At 41.0% G+C, this 20,847-nt stretch overlaps 2 protein-coding genes across 2 annotated transcripts in view; one reads left to right on the top strand and one right to left on the bottom strand.

The window, feature by feature from the left end:
- Positions 1-2,873: 2,873 nt before the first annotated feature.
- LOC130684342 (putative polyketide hydroxylase) lies at positions 2,874-8,157 on the bottom strand. The gene is made up of 3 exons (XM_057504957.1): positions 7,878-8,157; positions 7,431-7,650; positions 2,874-3,148 (listed from the first exon to the last, which is right to left on the bottom strand). Exons 1-3 carry the CDS (start codon positions 8,155-8,157, stop codon positions 2,995-2,997), a joined length of 654 nt encoding a protein of 217 aa, XP_057360940.1. The 3' UTR covers positions 2,874-2,994.
- The window catches only part of GPAT4 (glycerol-3-phosphate acyltransferase 4), a 53,743-nt gene continuing 40,603 nt past the window's right edge, over positions 7,708-20,847 (top strand). Inside the window, exon 1 of the mRNA XM_036877448.2 lies at positions 7,708-7,841. The gene's annotated coding sequence lies outside the window, so the exon portion shown is untranslated. The remainder of the gene's footprint in view (positions 7,842-20,847) is intronic.

The following is a 20,847-nucleotide window of genomic DNA, read 5'->3' as shown; positions in this document are numbered from 1 at the left end:
AAGAATGCAGCAGCCCAGTTTGAAAAAGACAGATGTGCCCCTATGTTTATTGCAGCACTATTTACAATAGCCAAGAAATGGAAGCAACCTAAGTGTCCATCAGATGAATGGATTAAGAAGATGTGGTTCATATACACAGTGGAATATTATTCAGCCATAAGAAGAAAACAGATCCTACCATTTGCAACAACATGGATGGAGCAAGAGGGTATTATGCTCAGTGAAATAAGCCAGGTGGAGAAAGACAAGTACCAAATGATTTCACTCATATGTGGAGTATAAGAACAAAAGAAAAACTGAAGGAACAAAACAGCAGCAGACTCACAGATGAGAATGGACTAACAGTTATCAAAGGGAAAGGGACTGAAAAGGATGGGTGGGAAGGAAGGGATAAGGGTGGGGAGGGGAAATAAAGGGGGCATTACGATTAGCATGTATAATGTGGGGGGGGGCACGAGCAGGGCTGTGCAACGCAGTGAAGACAAGTAGAGATTCTACAGCATCTTACTATGCTGATGGACAGTGACTGTAATGGGGTTTTTTGGGGGGACTTGGTGAAGGGGGGAGCCTAGTAAACATAATGTTCTTCATGTAATTGTAGATTAATGATACCGAAATAAAATAAAATAAAATAAAAAAGAAAGTAAGCTGTGCCAGCATGATTAACACAATAAAGACATGGACTATGCTGAGGTACCTTCCTTTATCTGGGAAATATTCAAACATTCCAGGCTAAGTTGCTCTTGGCTTTTTGAGCTTTAATTGACTTTTTAGTGGACTTTCTGGCCTTTTTCTCTTTCCCCTCCACTCATATGTATTTTCCTGCCTAACAGCACCACATGGAGAATGAGCCCATAGGGAGAATTCAGAGAAAGCTTCCTGTTGGATCAACCCCTGAAGTGAGTCCCTAAAAGATGAGAAGATGCTTGCCAGAAATTATTTTAGTTAACTTAAGCGGTATCATTTATATATATATATATATATATTCACAATATATGTATGATTATATATATTTGTTCATATGTGTATGATGTGTGTGTGTATAATTTTCAGCAGACTTCTTGAATTATTATTAAAGCAATTGGCAGCTCCCCTTTTTTGTCTTTGAGAATCCCTGGAAGGCAGCCTTTTTTAATGTTTTAATGGAGGTGATAATGGCAGATAGGAGTGAATTTTAGAAAATGAAAAGCTGGGCAATGAGGACTATTTGACCATATTCATCCAGAGGATGTTCTGTTGAGCAAGGTTTTTTGGTTGCTCAGCAGGTAGAAGCCTGTCCAGGTAAAATTTTGGGGTATATATTGTAAGATAAATTCTAGCCAGAATGAGCAGTCAAAGAGAGGCAACAGAGGGCCAGGTAATTTATTTAAATACCCCGGGGTGATGTTCTCCTGGCCTGGGTACTACAAGCCGGAGAAGTCACACCCGGTTAGGGAGGTGGGGCGCTTATAAGGGATTAGGAGGGGGAGGAGTGGGCAAGCTATCCTAAGCGGTGTTGAGAGGTATGATTGGCTAAAGGTGACATAATAGTCAACCAGAAACTTTTTTCTTTCCAAGAGGGAGGAGGCTAACATCCGGGTCTTAGTTGGCACATCAGGATGGAATTCAGGGAGAGCTGTCCCCTTTCCATATACGGCACGGACTTTGGGGTCTGGTCTCTTCTCCCCCTATGGCATCTCTCTGTTCTGTTTGCATGTCCTTGTTTTTCCTTTCTCCAGCCTAACATATATGTTAGGCAGGGAAATAGATATGGGCAGGGTGGAAAGAAAAGAAGGGCAGGAAAGCCCAGAGTTAATCAGTTAAAGCTCAAAAAGCCAGGAGCAACTTGGCCTGCAATGTGTGAATATTCCCCAGATAAAGGAGGGTCCCTCAGCATAGCTCATGTCTTGATTGTGTAAATCATGAAGGCCCAGCTCATTTTTTAACTTTACCTATATGCTGTTCTTTTTCTCCTTCGGCCCTAATCAAGTAGTTTGCAAATGAGGCAACTAATTTGGCATGCAGCCCCAGCTGTAAACAACATAGTAAAAGGCAGGAAGGATTCCATCTTAAAGATTGCACTTTAATACCTAGGAAGTTGAGAAGTAAGATTCTTAACTTACTCTTAAGCAAACAGACAATAACTCAGCCCACCTTGGGGGCTGGGCAGGCAGTCTTGTTTGATATGCTCCCAGACCCAGACAGACACTGGTATCCCAGGGAGAAATCAGAGCAGGAAGTTCCTGGTGCTAAGTTAATTCTAAATATTCAGAGACCACTTAACAAGTCTGCACCCGAAGCCCTTACTCACATTCCTGAAGAATCCTTAAAAGGGGGAACCCCCAACCTTTCAGTGCATTCCTCTCTCTGAGGTCACCTGGACTTTCTAAGTGTGTAACTTTAACTTTTTCCCAATCTTTCAGTGCACCTCTCTCTCTCCCATGCTCCCCTTTCTCTGAGTGTGCACTTTCTCTCTTTAAATAAAACTTAAACCTTTCAGGGCCCCTGTCCTCCCTGAGGTCACCTGCACTTTTTCTCTCTTTAAGTACCTTTAAATAAAACTTTTACTCTGCTTCACTACTGTGTCTCTGCCCTTCAATTTTTTTTTTGCAGTGGGAACAAGAACCGAGGAAAATAAACAACGCCCCCTAACAATCTAAGTTAATAAATAAGCCTTCTCTTTTTATCAACGTCTCCTGTAGGTATGAGTACTACAAATAAGTTCCCAGAAATGTGGTAGGAAGCCAAGCCAAGAAAAGAGACGTTTCTTTAAGGTTTTAAAAACGCAGAGGAATACCAGGGAGCTTGAGTTTGAAGCAATGTAACAATGTACCCCCCACCGGGACCCAGTGATATGGAACAGCTTGCTGATTATAGTCATGGAGGCCCGTTAGTTTACAATACAATATCCGGGTATCCTTTATTGAGATAGGTTAAAACATTACTAGCATTCTGGATGAACCTGTAAGTACTCTAACACCTCCCACTGCAACATTCCTGGGGGCTGACTCTCCTTTACCCTTGCAGTGAATGTATAAAAGGCATGGACCCGCTGAGCTCCAGGCTCAGCCTTCGGTTAAGAATCCGCTGAGCCAGTGCTGGCACCAATAAACTGCTTCCCGCCAAACGTCTCTGTGTCCCGACTCCTTGTTCATAGTTCCCGCAGTTCCTGCAACAGAACCAGATCATCCTGCTGTGAAGTGGCAAAATTTAGTCTGCGTATTTTCAAGTTGAGGACCAGAGTATGGATATGGACTGAAAAACTTCCTCATTATGCTCTTAACTGCAAAATTTCTATTTTTTCAGTTCAAGTGCTCTTGTATTAGTTTGATCCAACTTATGTATCATCCACATTCTGATGACTCTCACATTTAAAGCCCAAACTGATATAGCAAAGGAGAGCATCTCAAATGATGGGTTCACCCCAACATTTAAAATAGAATTACCACATGATCCAGCAATACCACTTTGGGGTATGGAGCCAAAAGAATTGGAAAAAGGATCTCAGATGTTTGTATATTGACTTTTGTAGCAACATTATTCACAATAGTCAAAAGGTAGAAGCAACCCATTAGCGGACAAATAGGTATAGAAAGTGCGGTCTATCCATACAATGGCATATTATTCATGCTTATAAAGGAAGTGTTAGGCAGGAAAACAGATATGAGTGGGGTGGAAAGAGAACAGGTCAGTAAAGCCCCTCAGAAGGACTCAGTTAACCAGTTAAAACTGGGAATCCAGAAAAGACTCAGAGTTAATGAGTTAATCAGTTAAAGCTCAAAAGGTCAAGAGCAACTTGGCCTTGAATGTTTGAATATTTCCTAGATAAAGAGAAGTATCTATTCCTCAGATAAAGAGAAGATAAAGAGCACAGCCCATGTCTTCATTGTGTCAATTAGATCATTGTAAGATTAACTCTAGCCTGCTAAAAGGCCCACCTAGAAATAGCATAATAAAGACAGGGAGATCCACCTTAAAACCAAAATTGCATTTTGAAAAAAAACCCAGGAAATTTAAGAAGAAAGATTCTTAACATACTATTTAGCAACTTGATTGATATGCTCCCAAACCAAGAGGCTGCTGTCCTGGGAGGGGACCAGAGCAGTAAATTTCTTGTGTTAAGCTAGTATTGCAGAATTACCTAGAGGACTGATAAGGAAAATGTCTCATCAAAGATACTTGAAACCACTTAATAAGCCCACACTCTACCTCTTTGTCACATTCCTGAAAAACCCTTAAAAGGGGGAACCCCAACCTTTCAGTGCACTCCTCTCTCTGAGGTCACCCGCACTTTCTAAGTATGTAAACTTTTCATCTTAAAAAACTCTTTCTCTCCTACCTTTCAGGGCGCTCCTCTCTCTCTGAGGTCACCTGCACTTTCTCTCTAAGTAACTTTAAATAAAACTTTTACTCTGCTTCACTACTGTCTCTCTGCCCTTTAATTCATTGTTGCGGTGGGGACAAGAATCCAGGAAAATAACATAACGCCTCCCCCCCAACAGAAGGAAATTGTGACACATGCTATGTGAATGAACCTGGGGACACTATAGCAAGTGAAATAAGCCATCTTCAAAAGACAAATATCGTATGATTTTGCTTACATGAGATATAAGTATGAGGTATATGAGTAGTCAGACAGAATAGTGTAGAAAACAGTAGAAAAATGGAATGGTGGTTGCCTGGGCAAGGGGCATGGGGTATTGGGAAGTTTTGTTTTTCAAGATGAAAAATTTCTAGAGATTGGTTACACAACAATCTGATATATATTATACTTAGCACTACATATAGAAATGGTCACGATTGTGAGTTTTATATGTATTTTATGACAATTAAAAAGTTTTTTTTTTAAAGAACACACCTTTTGCATAATTGGGCTTTTCCTGGTGGGGCTTGGAAATGAGCACTGGTGTTGCTGTTGTACAGTAAATAGTTGGGGATTCACCTCTTAATGAATGTCAAAGGCTTTGTACACGTAAAAGGTGACTAGAAGGGAGGAGTTGTACAGCACACTTTATTCTACTGGGTAAAGGAGTATCTTTTAAAAGGAGTATCCTCCCAAGTTCACAGCACTGTGTGCCATATACACAGCAAACACAATGATTGTAGAAGTACAATTTGAGAAATTAGCTCAAAGTTGGAATGGGATGAGGTTGTGAACTTATCAATGAGACCTTAAACATTGGGATCCCCTTTTAATGGACTAGCCTTCATTGGGTTTTAAAAATTACTCACATAGTTTTTATAGTACAAGAATATTTTTATTCTAGAATGTGAAAATACTTTCAACAATAATCTAAGGACAGTCCAAATTCACAGTGACAAGGAATTTAGCATTGGATATAAACCTGGTCATGCTATAGGTGTTAGGCCTACTTTGTAAATAAACCTGCTTTGTGTGTAATTTTCCAAGCATTACATGTTCATTCGATCTCTCCCATTTGTATTCCTCCTGCCTAGAAATGTCTGAGAGATGTTCCAGATCATTGATCTTTGCAAAAACTTTGCACCCTCTTCAGAGTAAAGTTTGATTGCCTTCTGAGCCTAAAGAAGGTTAGAGAGTATGACAGTGAGCTTACCTGTGTGTCTGTGTGTTGATACCCAACAACTGAGTCTACTATTTATTGGGCAAAGAATCAGTCAACACCATTTGTGTTGAGCCTCTACTATGTATGAACCATTTTTGAATTTCAAATTATATACAAAAAAATTGAAATACACGGTAAGAATTGTCAGAAAACTTAAACATGAATACACAAGAGCAGATAGACTACTTCTATGTTTTTTTTTTGGTATTAATCTAGTTACATGAGGAACATTATTTTTACTAGGCTCCCCCCTTCACCAAGTCCCCCCCACAAACCCCATTAAAGTGACTGTCCATCAGCATAGTAAGATGCTGTAGAGTCACTACTTATCTTCTCTGTGTTGCACAGCCCTCCCATGCCTCCCCCCACATTATACATGCTACTCATAATGCCCCCTTTCTTTTTGCCCCCCGCATATCCCTCCCTTCCCACCCATCCTCCCCAGTCCCGTTCCCTTTGGTAACTGTTAGTCCATTCTTGGGTTCTGTGATTCTGCTGCTGTTTTGTTCCTTCAGTTTTTTCTTTGTTCTTATGCTCCACAGATGAGTGAAATCATTTGGTACTTGTCTTTCTCCGCCTAGCTTATTTCACTGAGCATAATACCCTCTCACTCCATCCATGTTGTTGCAAATGGTAGGATTTGTTTTCTTCTTATGGCTGAATAATATTCCATTGTGTATATGAACCACATCTTCTTTATCCATTCATCTACTGATGGACACTTAGGTTGCTTCCATTTCTTGGCTATTGTAAATAGTGCTGCGATAAACATAGGGGTGCATCTGTCTTTTTCAAACTGGGCTGCTGTGTTCTTAGGGTAAATTCCTATAAGTGGAATTCCTGGGTCAATACTTCTATGTTTTGATTGGTTCTGGGGGTAAGAAAGGGGACCAGATATAAAACCTGAAGGGTATTTAAAATGGTGGTGGCATTGGCAGACACAAAAATGTAGGATGTCCTGTTGTTTTTTTTTTAATGGAACTTAATGTAGGTAAAGATTAAATGCGACTATGCATTATTCAACTTTGTATCTTTGGGACCCTGGCAAAAATCAGACATCTAGTAAGGACTCGATGAAGTTTCTTAAATGAATGTATAAATGATCAAGTTCATGAATATGTGACAAGTCCCAAATAGGTGGGGTGACATTTACTGCGGGGATGAGTGGTCTAGTGTTTTGGAGGAGAGACACCATTCATAGTCAGATTGTGAGGTCTAAGAATGTGGACTTTACCCTCAGGATTTAGTACAAGATTATTTTGCATAGTTCAGCAATCTGACAGCAATATGCAGAATTAAGCAAGCGGAATGGCTTGGTACTGGAGGCAAAAATGTCTTTAAAGAACTAAGGAAAAGAGCGCATTTTTTCTTTAAGGAGATCCAATTTTAGGGAAGGTAAGTTTGGTTTAGGTGTTTGAAGCCTTAAGAGATGGTGAGAAGTACACGGGCTTCAGCAGGACCCAGGTAGGCTTTAGTTAAGAGATCGGATCCAGGTTGAGGTTTCAATGTTTTTTTTTCAAGCTGAGAGGGAACAACACGGAGACCGACTTCACCAACCCCTTGAACACCTTGGCTTCATCAGTTAAGGTAAATGAGCCTCAGGGATGGCGGTGGCCGTGACGGCAGCTAACGTTTCCTGGCAGTGCCAGGCCGAGAGTTCAGTTCTCTACGTACACAACTGTATCCCACTACTACTCACCAATGGATGACAAGATAATTTAGTGGCTCAGACCTCTTCTCGCTAATCAGGGCTGATTTCACCCTCTCCAGAACCCATACGAGTGTACCCTGGGGTGGTAGCCAGTAGTCCGGCCCAGGCGCAGCACAGAAACGTGCAGACACGTCTTTAGGAAGCGCTCTCCTTACCGGAGCAGAGCTCCCTGGGAACGCGCCACGGAGAGAGAAAGGCGAGCCGGCCCCGGACGCACAAGCACCAGGCTGGGCAGCGCCTGGGCCGTCCGGGACAGCTGAACTCCGCCCGCCACCAGGATGGTCAGCTGGGAACGCCGCGGGTCCTGGGCGCGCCTACCCAGCACAGACAACGCGGCGCCCGTCCCGGCCCCGACCCCGACCCCGCCTCCCCGCTCTCCCGGCGCACGGGTGCGGGCGTGATTAGACAGCGGGCCGGGAGTGGGTGGGACGCCGGGGCCACGTCAATGCGCCATAGACAAAGGGCGGGCGCGCGCACGTCCTTACGCACGCCTCGGCCGGCGACGGCGGGCGAGCACGGGCGGGACCGTCAGCGGAGGGGCTTGGAGCCCGGCAGCCTGGCGGCCGGTGAGTGGGACCCAACCGGCCCCTCCGGAAGGCCACTGGCCTCGGGGGAGCCGAGAGCGGGGCGTGGGGCATGGGGTTCGGGGCCGGCCGCCCCGCGCGGGCCCCGCGGGCCGGAGACGCCCTCGCTACGGCCCCCGGCGTCGGGAGGCACCACTGCCGCTTCCCGGGGTTTCCCGGCCGCAGTGGAAGCGTCGGAGCCCCTCCCCGCAGGCCGCCGCCGCCACTCCCTTCCCTCCGCCCCCTTCCCACTGCCGGGCGCGCGGCAGGCCTTTGGAGGTGGGCGCCCGCGGCGGCGGGGTGAGCTGGAGGGCGACATGTGGCCTGGGAGCGCCCTCCCCGCCAGCGTCTTAGGGCCTGAGGCTTCCCTGGTGTGGTCGTCCCCCTTTTCCTCCAGAGGAACCCCTTTTTCGTTCTTTAGGATGTCTCAACCCCCCGAAATCCCTTGCCTTTCCTTTTTTTTATCTCAGGGAGCCTTGTATATTTCCTCACTTTCCGTTTCACATAGGGCTTTAACTTTGTGGTTGAAAGGGGAAATTGGCTGTAGGAAACACAGTGTAATAACCCTGTGGAAGTAAGCCCCATACTGTGCTAGGATCAGTGCCCCTCATGCTCTTGCTCTCTGCCGTTATTCTTCATTGATAGCCTTCTTGAGATCATTTCCTTTCTGGTTCATTTTCCTTAATTTTGGCTGAATTTTGAGTACTTCTGCTTAGTTTCATGTCTTGTAGACCACCTCAACCCGAAGGAAATGGTGTGCAGAACAGTTATCCTTATGCCAAAGGTTGTATAGAAAGGAGTCCAGTAATAATGCCAGTCCAGGATTCTTTGCTCACTTTGACAGTGATGTTGTTCTTAACTTTGTATTGTGGAGAATTTCAGGCACACAAAAACAGTTCCAGCCGCAACAACTCAACTTATGTCCTATCCATTTCCCCTTCCCTTATAGCTCTGGGATAAATCCTTGATAGCAAAAGTAACTTGAGATTAGACATAAAAATCTTACTATATATGAAATCATAATGTACTTTTTGGGGGACATAGTCTACTGTTTTAAGTCCTTCAACTAAGAAACATGTAATAGCATTGGAGAAGGATGAGTAAAAGGGTATCTAAAATGACCAGGCTGCTAGAGGACAGGTTGAAACAAAAAGTCTTTTAGGTCTGGATGGGAACTTCTGGGTCATCTTGTCTAACTTCCATTTTTGATGATGTCCAGAGAGGTCCAGTGACTTGTCCAGATCTACAGGGAATGAGAGGCGGACCTGAAGCTAGAATCTCCCAGCTCCACACCCAGTCATTCTGCTGTACCACGTGACTTGCCTTTACGTTGTTCCGTGGAAGAGCTACGACTGAAAACTCTTGAAGGGTTTGGATGGGTAAATAGGAATTCTTCCACCAGTTTCTGGAATCACAAAACTGGGGGGGTATGTCTTAAATTATTTTCTAAACTGAATTTGGGACAAATGGGCAATTCTAATCATACTTTCGGAAACATGGGAAAATTCTGACATTCCAAGGGGAATGCCAGACTGAGCATAAGAACAAGCTTTAAAAGATTTAGATAACATTCACAGCTGTTTGATAAAGAGTTACAAGGGAAACTGGAGTCATTTGGTGTGCAGCCCTGATGTTTTGCTCTCCTTAGCAGAGAAAACAGCCTTACCTTCCCGTGAAACATCCTCTTCCCATTAACAGATAAAAATCTGGACTGGGAGGATCATGGGTTAGGCTTTTTATTTTGCATACAAAGTCATGGTATGCATTTCCTAGCATACTTTACACTGTTAAATTTTCTTATTTTAAGACAGGTAAATTCAGTACTTGTACTTGTTCCTCAATTTTCTTATTCTTAAAATGGGGATATTCTACCTCCAAGAAGTGCTGTGAACAGGGAATTTTTGTATATAGAGTTCTCTGAGCTTGCTTGTAAGTCCAGTTTATATACTGTGATGTAATTGTTTATAAACTTATTTTCAGGATGGACTTTATTTTCTGAGTTTGTGACCTAAATACAATAGTTGTCATGCACATCCAGCTTATGGAAAAATAGCCACCGAAATAACAGCATCTGGGTGTCTTGGGAAACCATTACCCTGAAGACATGGAAGTGAGGAGATGGTGTGGTGTGTGTGTGTGTGTCCGTCCGCCCATCCATGGGTCCCTGTCCATGCATGGGTCCCTTTCCACGGTGTCAGAAAGAGTGCTGTGGTCGGTCTCAGGATTCTAGCCTAACGTAATAATGGTTTCTGCTAAAGAATAAAACCACTTCTCTCATCTGTGTTCACATCACAAAAGGTTCTCTTTTAGTAAAAAAAAATCTCTTGCTTCCTGGAGATAGAAACCAGAGATTATTTGTTCTCAGTTAAGCTTGAATTGTATTGCAGAATCAAATAAAATAGAACCTCATTATGACATGTCATTTACTTCTTTCTGTATCATTTTGCTCATGGGGAGAACTTGATCATCACCAATTCCAGCTTATCACTAATCTGCATAATTCAATAAGCTGATGAATGCTTTTTAAGAGCACAGAATTTTAGATTTAGTAGGAGAGTTAGAGGGCTTTGCAGTTTTCCTAACTCCTTTAAGTTACTCCTTCTCCTATAAAACAGACCCATACACATGCCCATGCCACACAGTCACAGAGGCTTGTCTCCTTTCTTTTGGCACTCTTTATTTTACTTGTGTAATAGTCGTCAGTTGGTTTGGATTGAACTGTAAGCTCAAGATCTGCAGTGTTGAGTGACACTTTGTAAAAAGTAGGAGCAAATGAACTTCTGTTGACATTTTGAATTAAAAGAAAACTGGTGAGGAAACAAATCCAGGGAAGCTACATGACTTGTGGACCAGATAGTAACAGAGCTGTGCCTGACACTTGGGAAGACTCCTGAGTTCTGGTTCTAAGGCCCTTCCATTGTACCATGTTCTCAAACCTCAGAGGAACTGGGAGGGAAAATATATTATTTTCAGGATCTACTTTAAAAGTTGATCAGTGCTACCCAATAGAAATATAATACAAGCCACATATATCATTTAAAAATTTAATAGTAATGTGGTCTTTTACATTCATTTTTTTCATAAGAAGTTGAAATCTGATGTGTATTTTTTTTTTTTTCACAATTCTGAATGCAATTTTATTTGATGCAGAAATAGGTCTCTGTATTTTTCAGGGTTTAGTTTATTTTATTGTATTTCTAAAATAAAGCATGAATCTCAGTCTTGGAGCTGAATGTTTAAAATTTAATATATTTAGTGGTATTCGCAACTCTCATTTTTTTTTTGAGAGGGCATCTCTCATATTTATTGATCAAATGGTTGTTAACAACAATAGAATTCTGTATAGGGGAATCAATGCTCAATGCACTGATGTGTATTTTATATTTATAGTACATTTCAGTCCGACTAACCACACTTCAAATGCTTGTGAGACACGTGGTTAGTGGCTACTGTGTTAGCACAGAACCACGGTCAGCTGAACATAAAGACGAAGGAGCATTTTATGTTTTCAGTGATGAACAGTTCTAAGGTTAGAGCTTGTGGCTGTGGTCATTGGCTTTTTTCTTTATGTTTTAGTGATTTTTCTCTGCACAGTAAGTAATGTTTTGAGTTTATGGCAAGTTGAACAAAGAAGTCTGAGGTTCACAAATTTCAACCCTTGTGATGAAGTGCTTTCTCTTTTTTTAGGATCAGTTTTTTTTTTTTTTAAACCATCCTAACCATTTTTAAGTGTGAAGTTCAATAGTAATGTTTTCTCATTTTAAATACCACTGCTTAATTATTGGGGGGGAAAAGCTTGAATTTTAAAAAAATAGCCAGTAACAAAACTCAGTACAAAAATAGCATAACAAAAAATTGGTAAAAGATTTGATCACTCCGCCAAAGAAGAGTATGGATGGCAGAAAAGCACATGAAGAGATGCTCAATCTCATTTGTCATTAATTAGGGAAATGCAAATTAAACTATGGATACCACATCATCTCTATTAGAATGTCTAAAATGAAAAAGACTGATGATATCAAGTATTGGTAAGGATGTAGAGCAAATGGAACTTACATGCACTCTTGATGAGAATGCAAAATGGTACAACCAGATTAGAAAGCAGATGGGCAGCTAAACACACACCTGCCTAGACTCAGTGATTCTACTCATTTACCCAGGAGGAAAGTGTCTGTGCATGCAATAGCTTTGTATATAGTAGCTTTATTTGTAATAGTCCCAGACTGAAACAACCCAAATGTCCCTCAGTGGATGAATGGATAAACAAATGGTGGTAGATAACATACAATGGAAAACAGCCCAGCAGAGAAAAATAATTAACTGTTTGACACATGCAGCAACATGAATGATTTTCAGGATAATTATGCTGAATGAAATAAATCAGTCAAAAAAGATTTTTGAAAAAAAGAAAAAGGACGGAAAGTTGCTTTATTTTATTGCACTGCACAGGTATTGTGGTTCTTACAAATTGAATATTTGTGCAACCCTGCATCAAGCAAGTCTTGGTGCCATTTTTCTAGTGGCATTTGCTTGTGTCCTGTCTCACATTCTGGTAATTCTTGAAATATTTCAGACTTTTTCATTGTTTTATCTGTTGTGATCTGTGATGACTGATTACAACTTCTGAAATCTCAGGTGATGGTTAGCATTTTTTAGCAATAGAGTGTTTTTAAATTAAGGTATGTACATTATATGCTGTTGCACACTTAAACTATAGTACAGTGTAAACAAGTTTTATGTGCCCTGGGAAACCAAAAATTGGGTCTTACAGCCTCAGCAAATCAAATAGTCATTTCTTAAACTGATGGCCCCAGAATATCACAATATTCTATAGCCTTTGTCCTTGTTTTTCTTTTCCAGCTTGGAAGACACACATTGCTTCCCGGTGAACTTAGTACCATGTTACTCTATGACCCAGTCTTAACTGAAGTTAGGCCTTTCTAGGCAAGTAAAAGTAATGAAGGTCAGAATGACCTTAGTTAAGACTAAGACCCAGAAACTCACCATATTCCTGATTTTCTGGTGAGTGGAGTAATCCTTTAGCTTGTTATATCCTGGCTGTGTCTTGGACTGTTTATTTTACCCAGGCTGATGTTGGCTGTATGTGTGGTCTTTGTTTTTTAGCACTTCAGGTTCACTTCGACCTAGTAGCTCTGAGTGCTGTCTCTTTGGAAAATTATGCACTTTTCTTCCTATGCAGCAGCCTCCTGTTCAAGCAGATTTCTTGCACTCCACTACTCTGATACACTTCACATTAATTTCACCCGAGTACACATTCCCTTTGTGTTGGTGCATGTTTGTTTATTTACCGTCACATCAGAATTGGGGTATTCGATGGGTCTGTGTTGTAACAGGACAGGATAAACTAGGAAAAATGGATAGCATTCCTTTTTAGTATAACCCACCTGAAAACTGAAAGGTCAGCCTGGGGAGCAGAAAACTGGTAGGCTGAGGAGATCCAAGTTCTAATTTTGCCTCTGTTACTGGCCAGGTTTGTGACTTGTCTTTTAACCCTTGCAAGGCTCAGTTATTTGAGCCATAAAAAAGAGGTTGGATTACCTTTAGTAGAATTCGTGCCTCATATCAAAAATTACCAAGTATCATAATTCTTCCGAGTGGTAAAGATACCTCAAGACAAATGCTGGGCATAGAAGCCACAGGGCATAAATCTGCAAAAAAGTAAAAAGCTAACCTTTTCAAAGAATATTGCTTCTCTCTCACTTACCAACTTTACATTTCCCTGTATGGCCCCGGAAGATGACTGGTTAGCCAGAGGCGGGTAAGATTCCTCAAGGGAGGAACAACCTAAGACAGGCACAGTCGCAGGGGGGCCATCAGGTGAGAAATTGGGGATCAACAGGTGAGGCTTAGAACCTTACCCCCCCTGTTTTGAGAGAAATCTGCATCCGTGGATGTTTTGTTGCCCTTGTCTAGCTTGGATTAATACTTAGTCTATAGGCACAGACCTGATCATCTACATTTGCCCTCTTACAGCACTAAATTATGTTTTCTACCTTTATCTTGCATCTACCTACCACTTCAGCATTTTATTTAAAAAAAAATAGTAATAATAATAAGGGAGAAATGTGGGATTCACATATAAATCAAGTATAAAATTCAAACGAATAATCATATTTGACCTGATTGTTTATAGTTCATGATGTGTGATCAAAACTGAAAGTTTCTGTGATATGACAGCCCTTGCACTGTCCACCATGTAAGAACTTAGTCACTATGTAAGAACTTGTTTGTTATGCTTCAGAAGATTGGAGACTGTTGAGAATTAGGCTTGGAGTTGATTAATGATTGTGCATTGAGTCCCCTATACAGAATTTTATTGTTGTTAACAACCATTTGATCAATAAATATGAGAGATGCCCTCTCAAAAAAAAAAAAGAGGTTGGATTAGAATTCTCAGTGATTGACTAATAAAGTTGCAGTTTATTTTACTATTACTGCCTCCAGCATTGTGATGGTTAATGAGCAGTAGTGTCTGTTGGTAGAGCACTCTTGTGCCAAGCACCACTGACAGCATGCTGTGCTTCACATGTTCAGTCTTCACACCACCACCACCAGAGGATACAGGCTATTCCTGTTTTGCACAGGAGAAAACTGAAACATGGCAAGTTAATTTTTTCCTGAGGTCGTACAGCTAGAAGGTAATGGAGGCTTGTGTTGAAAGTAGCTTGTCGGATTTCCTGTGTGTTCAACCATCATGCTTTGCTTCTCTGACATTCTGTGATTTCAAGTAAAGACACATAAGCCAAAAATCTAAGTTTGGCAATGAATTTTAAAAGACATCTGATCTAACAATCATAATGTATCTGCTACCCTGCAGAATCCAGATACGGGTAAATACCTCTCTAAACAGCCTATTCTTTTTGAACGATTCAATCTTAAGATTCATGTTCTAACACATTGCTGAGATACAGTTTACATACTACACAATTTACCCAGACTGTAAATTCTAAAGTGTATACGTCTGTGGTTTTTATTATATTTACAGATATGTGTAACCATTACCACAATTTTAGAATATTTTCATCAACTCAAAGAGAAACCTCATAGCGTCTACCTATTACTCCCTCCCCTATCTCCTCTTTAATTCTCCCCAGCCCTAAGTAACTACTAACTGACTTCCCATCCCTAGAAATTGAGATACATTACAGAATCACATAATATGTCATCATTTGTGACTGGCTTCTTTCACTTAGCATTATGTTGTTCACCTGTATTGTGGCACTTGTCAATACGTCATTCCTTTTTATGGCCAAATAATATTCCATTGTGTGGATAGGCCACATTTTATCAGTTGATGGACATTTGGATTCTTTCCACATTTTGGCAATGCTGAATAATGCTGCTGTAAATGTTTGGGTACAGTTTTTTATGTAGACAATTTTATTTCTCTTGAATATGTAACTGGGGGAGAACGGCTGGGTTGTATGGTAATTCCTTGTTTAACCATTTGAGAAACTACCAGACTGTTTCCCAAGGTGGCCATATGATCTTACACGTCTACCAGCAGTATATGAGGATTAGATGCTTAATAGTAAGTTAAAGTTTGCACCTTGTAACTGCGAACCGTGATGTCGGTTCTCTCATCTGAGGATGTCCAGAGCAAATCGGCTTTTCTAGGTGACAGGCAGCTTCAGCTGATCTCAGTAGTCTCTAATGCTGAGTGGCTTCTACCCATTCTCATGGTTCTATGCCATAGTTTTAGATCTTCTCATCGCTTTCTTACATATCTGCAGTGGTCCCCCTTCACCCATGGGGGTTATGTTCTAAGATATCTAGTGAATAGTATAGAAACCCTCTATGTACTGTGTTTTTCCTTGTACATACATATGTATGATAAAGTTTAATTTACAAAGTAGTACAGTAAGAGGTTAATAATAATAAACTAGAACAATTATAATATACTAAAATGAAAGTTATGTGAATGTGTTCACTCTTGTTCAAAATATCTAATCATGCTATACTCACCCTTCTTGTAATGGCGTGAGATTCTGAAATGCTGTGTGATGAGATGAAGTGAGGTGAATGGTGTAGGCATTGTGGCCAGGCTTTAGGCTACTGCTGACCTTCTGGCACTGTCAGAAGGGCTCATCTGCTCTGGTTGACCACGGGTAATGGAAACAAGGAAAGCCAGACTGCAGGTCAGGGGTACTGCCGTACTTCAGATTGTCTCTATGCTCTTCCCCTTGTTTTGCTTAGAGAACTAGGTACATTTTATTTACTTATGGGTAATTTGTAAAGAGAGTGGGTTGTCTTCCCATTTTCTATTGTTCTTTGCTATGTTAACTGTTAAGACCCCTTAACCCAGTAGTTCTCAACTCTGGTTACACATTAGAATCTTAAAAACAGATCCTGATCCCAACCATAGAGATTCTGATATATTTCATCTGGGCTGAGGCCCAGGTGATCCAGATGAGCATCCTTGGCCAAGAGTCAGTTTTGGCTGGCCCTTCTGACAGCCCATTGCTCCCCTGCCGTCCATGCCTGGGTATCCGCGACACTGATTCTGACTGAGTCTTGGTCTCTGTAGTAGCTCTTGCATGGGTGCCATCTTTAAGCATCAGACATTCCTTTTCCTGGTTTCTGGAGGCCTTATTTCCCCTCCATGTGCTCTGCAGACAGGCGCAGTGACTGCTTCGCCTCGTCAGTTCACGGGCAGTTCCTGGATGGGACAGCATGCTCCAGCCCTTTGGGGGGATTACAGGCACTTTTGGGCAGGAGTGGTAGTTGAAACATTTCTCGTTAGTGTGATGTCATGACTTCTTGGGAAATACTCTCAAATGCCCCTTCTCCTTCCTAGCACTGGAGCTTAGGATAATAATAATGACTGTTAATGTATTTTGATTGTGTTTATCTTGTTCTAGGCACTGTGAAAATAGCTTACTATCTCATAATCTTTTGAACAGTCCTTTTAGTAGATATTGTTGAACAGAAGCTTAAAGAGATTAAGTAATTTACCCAGAGTCAACACTCACACTACTAGCTAAGGGATAAAGTCAGGATTCAAACCCTGCTGTGCTTTGTTTTGATTTTTGAACCAAAAGACTATTGCCTATCCAAAATGATAAGTACAGTTTTATGGTAAAGAGACCTCTCCCTTCCACCCCTAGAGGCAGCTACTGTAACTAGTCTTGTGTGTATTTTTCCAGAGATACGTATCTTTGCAAATACATATACGCTGTATATATTTTTCCTTTTCTTCTTCATAATTGGTATTTATTGTGGTCATTGTTCTGCATCTAACTGGGAGATTGTTGTTTAGCAGCATTTGTAGATGTCTTGCTCTCTCTCTTTTTTTTAAACAGATGAATAGTATTCCATTGTATCCTCTATTAATGGATGTTGATGTTTCTTTAGATCTTGCAAACAATATCGCAGTCAGTAATCTTGCCTAGATAGCATTTTGTACGTGCTTCAGCAGGGTTCTCAGCCTCAGCACTATTGATTGACGTTTGGGGCTGCTTAATATGTTGTGGGAGGAGGTGGCTGTGTATCATAGGTTGTTTGGCAGCCCCTGTCCTCTGTGTGCTAGGTGCCAATGACGTCCCATCCCAAGCTGTCACTCCCAGCAGTGTTTGAAGGTGTTTTCTCATTTTCACCAGTCTGGTGGTTTATTAAAACTTTTGCCATCTCATCGTAGTTTTAGTTCACATTTCTCAGCTTTACACTAACCTTTCATTGAGCACTTTGTGCTTGCTGGGCATGTAGTGTTTTTTGGCTTTGGGGGTTTGTGACATCGCAAGGCCTCCTCTATTAGTCCTCTTAAATCTTGATACCTAGACCTGAAGACAATCCTTTGGGTTTCTCTGTTCATGCTGAAATACTGATACGCCCCGTTTATTTACCGAGTCTGCTGTCTGACAGACATTGTGCCTGGTGAGCTTTACAAATGCATTGTCCCTGTATAGTTCATGCATTTATTTTTAATAAGAGGACACTTCTGCTTCAGTTGGTATGTGGCATCTCTGGACATATTCTGGTAGTCATAGTCTCCTGACGTAGGATGTGTCAGACAGAGCTAGCTGAAGAGAAGTATTTGATTCTGCAGCTAGGAATCATAATAGCCCCTGCCTTGTGACTGGGTCCGAATTGGGTTAGATGCCTTGATTTAAATTAAATTCCCTTTTTCATTTTCTCTCCCAGAATCTCCTTCTTAACAGTCATCAGAATGTGAAATTATGACTTTCTGTACGCATATTTGCACAGTACTTGTGTCCAGGCATATTTATTCACCACTGTGTATAACGCCTAACATAATGTATGACACATAGTATGTGCCCGTGCCCTATAACTATATGTTGAATGAACTGGTCACTCTGAAAACTGAGGAGCCCTGGAAACTGGGTCATTTGGGGGCTTATGGTCCTATATTTGCCATTAAGTGGGTTGAAGAGTTAGGTTAATGATGCGCTCTGTCACATTGCTAGGATGAAGGCTCAGAATTAGTTGGTGCTTATGTTTTCCTCTGGAACATTTGAACTGTTGGGGAACTTTGGTCCAAGTGACTCTTGGTGAGTTTGGCTGAAAGCTGTGCAAGTTAAGAGAATGAGTAAATACTCTGTTGAGCCAATACCTGCCCCTACCTCATGCTTAGAAAGTTACAGTTATATTTTCTTTCTTTCTTTTTTTTTTTTTTATATATTAAATATTATTATTGTATTTTATTTTATTTATTTATTTATTTTTTTAATAATTATTTTTTATTGAAGGGTAGTTGACGCACAGTATTACATTACATTAGTTTCAAGCGTACAACACAGTGGTAGAACATTTATATACATAATTCTAGGTTCCAGCTATCACCCTACCAAGCTGTTACAATATCTTGACTATATTCCTTATGCTATACATTACATCCCGGTTACTTATTTATTTTACCATTGGAAGTCTGTCCATTTTTTTTTTTTTTTTTTTTTTTTGTGAGGGCATCTCTCATATTTATTGATCAAATGGTTGTTAACGACAATAAAATTCTGTATAGGGGAGTCAATGCTCAATGCACAATCATTAATCCACCCCAAGCCTAATTTTCGTCAGTCTCCAATCTTCTGAGGCATAACAAACAAGTTCTTACATGTAGAACAAATTCTTACATAATGAATAAGTTACATAGTGAACAGTACAAGGGCAGTCATCACAGAAGCTTTCGGTTTTGCTCATGCATTATGAACTCTAAACAGTTCAAATATGAATACTCATTTGGTTTTTATACTTGATTTATATGTGGATAACACATTTCTCTCTTTATTATTATTATTTTTAATAAAATGCTGAAGTGGTAGGTAGATACAAGATAAAGGTAGAAAACATAGTTTAGTGTTGTAAGAGAGCAAATGTAGATGATCAGGTGTGTGCCTGTAGACTATGTGTTAATCCAAGCTAGACCAGGGCAATAAAACATCCACGGATGCAGAAGATTTCTCTCAGAACAGGGGGGGTGAGGTTCTAAGCCTCACCTCTGTTGATCCCCAATTTCTCACCTGATGGCCCCCCTGCGACTGTGCCTGTCTTAGGTTGTTCCTCCCTTGAGGAATCTTACCCGTCTCTGGCTAACCAGTCATCTTCCGGGGCCATACAGGGAAATGTGAAGTTGGTAAGTGAGAGGGAAGCCTTATTGTTTGAAAAGGTTAGCTTTTTACTTCTTTGCATATTTATGCCCTGTGGCTTCTATGCCCAGCATTTGTCTTGAGGTGTCTTTACCACTTGGAGGAGTTATGATACTCGGTAAATTTGATATGAGGCACGAATTCTATTTAAGGGTTGTAATTAGGAAGGAAGAAGAAAAGCTATAGAAGTAGCAGGCGGAAGAAAACATGGGAAGATTGATTATTTCTTTGACATATCTTCTTGTAGAGTAACTTCAGCATATATAGGTTTTAAGCTACTACTTAAATTGCGCACACACATTAACATAATAGGAGTATAGTTACATAACCAAAGCATATCTGTAATTACCAGCCATCTCCAGTGAAACCAAGAAAACCATTAAGGCACCTTAGGCATTTGTGAAAACTGATCTATGATATGGTGGATATTGTCCAACTGAACTTGAACAGTCTGAGAGAAATCAGACAAATTAAAACAACCCATTCCTGGGGACTGTTCACATGCCATATGTTCTTTTAACAGTAAATAGTCTGTAGTTGTAAGATTTTGGAGCGCTGCAATTTGCACTTCTCCTAATTCTTGGTTGAGTTCCAACAGTATAGATCCAGTCAAATTAGTTGTTTTACTGTATGCACAGGCCAGCTTAGATATCTCCTTCCTCATTCCCATGGCAAGTCCAGGAACCGGTGGGATGAGTGCATCTACAGCTGTAGCAGTGCGTGGATCTTTGTTGGGGTTTTTTGATGATCATCTTCTGGCATGAGTCTTCCAGAGAGTGCAGATGTTGGAAGTTCTTTTTCATATCGTATCTTAGTTCATTTTCGGGGTAGCCCAATTAGGCTTTGATCCTCTGTTAGTCCATTCTTGAGTTCTGTGATTCTGCTGCTGTTGTGTTCCTTCAGTCTTTCCTTTGTTCCTATATTCCACAGATAAGTGAAATCATCTGGTATTTCTCCCTCTCCGCTTGGCTTGTTTCACTGAGCATAATACCCTCCAGCTCCATCCATGTTGCTGCAAATGATTGGATTTGCCCTTTTCTCATGGCTGAGTAGTATTCCATTGTGTATATGTACCACATCTTCTTTATCCATTCATCTATTGATGGACATTTAGGTTGCTTCCAATTCTTGGCTATTGTAAATAGTGCTGCAATAAACATAGGGGTGGATCTGTCTTTCTCAAACTTGATTGCTGCGTTCTTAGGGTAAATTCCCAGGAGTGCAATTCCTGGGTCAAATGGTAAGTCTGTTTTGAGCATTTTGATATACCTCCATACTGCTTTCCACAATGGTTGAACTAGTTTACATTCCCACCAGCAGTGTAGGAGGGTTCCCCTTTCTCCACAGCCTCGCCAACATTTGTTGTTGTTTGTCTTTTGGATGGC

The sequence above is a fragment of the Manis pentadactyla genome, chromosome 7, assembly GCF_030020395.1.
Source record: "Manis pentadactyla isolate mManPen7 chromosome 7, mManPen7.hap1, whole genome shotgun sequence".
Classification (NCBI taxonomy): domain Eukaryota; kingdom Metazoa; phylum Chordata; class Mammalia; order Pholidota; family Manidae; genus Manis; species Manis pentadactyla.
The sequence above is the reverse complement of the archived record's forward strand: the minus strand, read 5'-3'. Positions and strand labels throughout refer to the sequence as shown.

What these genes read in the sequence shown, in the direction of transcription:
- LOC130684342 (XM_057504957.1), bottom strand. Translation starts at nt 8,157, where the DNA reads ATGTCGCCCTCCAGCTCACCCCGCCGCCGCGGGCGCCCACCTCCAAAG. An exon ending in TCTCGGCTCCCCCGAGGCCA is followed by an intron (nt 7,651 to 7,877) that starts GTGGCCTTCCGG and finishes GTGCGCCGGGAG; the next exon opens with AGCGGGGAGGCGGGGTCGGG. An exon ending in TCCCAGGGAGCTCTGCTCCG is followed by an intron (nt 3,149 to 7,430) that starts GTAAGGAGAGCG and finishes GTTCTGTTGCAG; the next exon opens with GAACTGCGGGAACTATGAAC.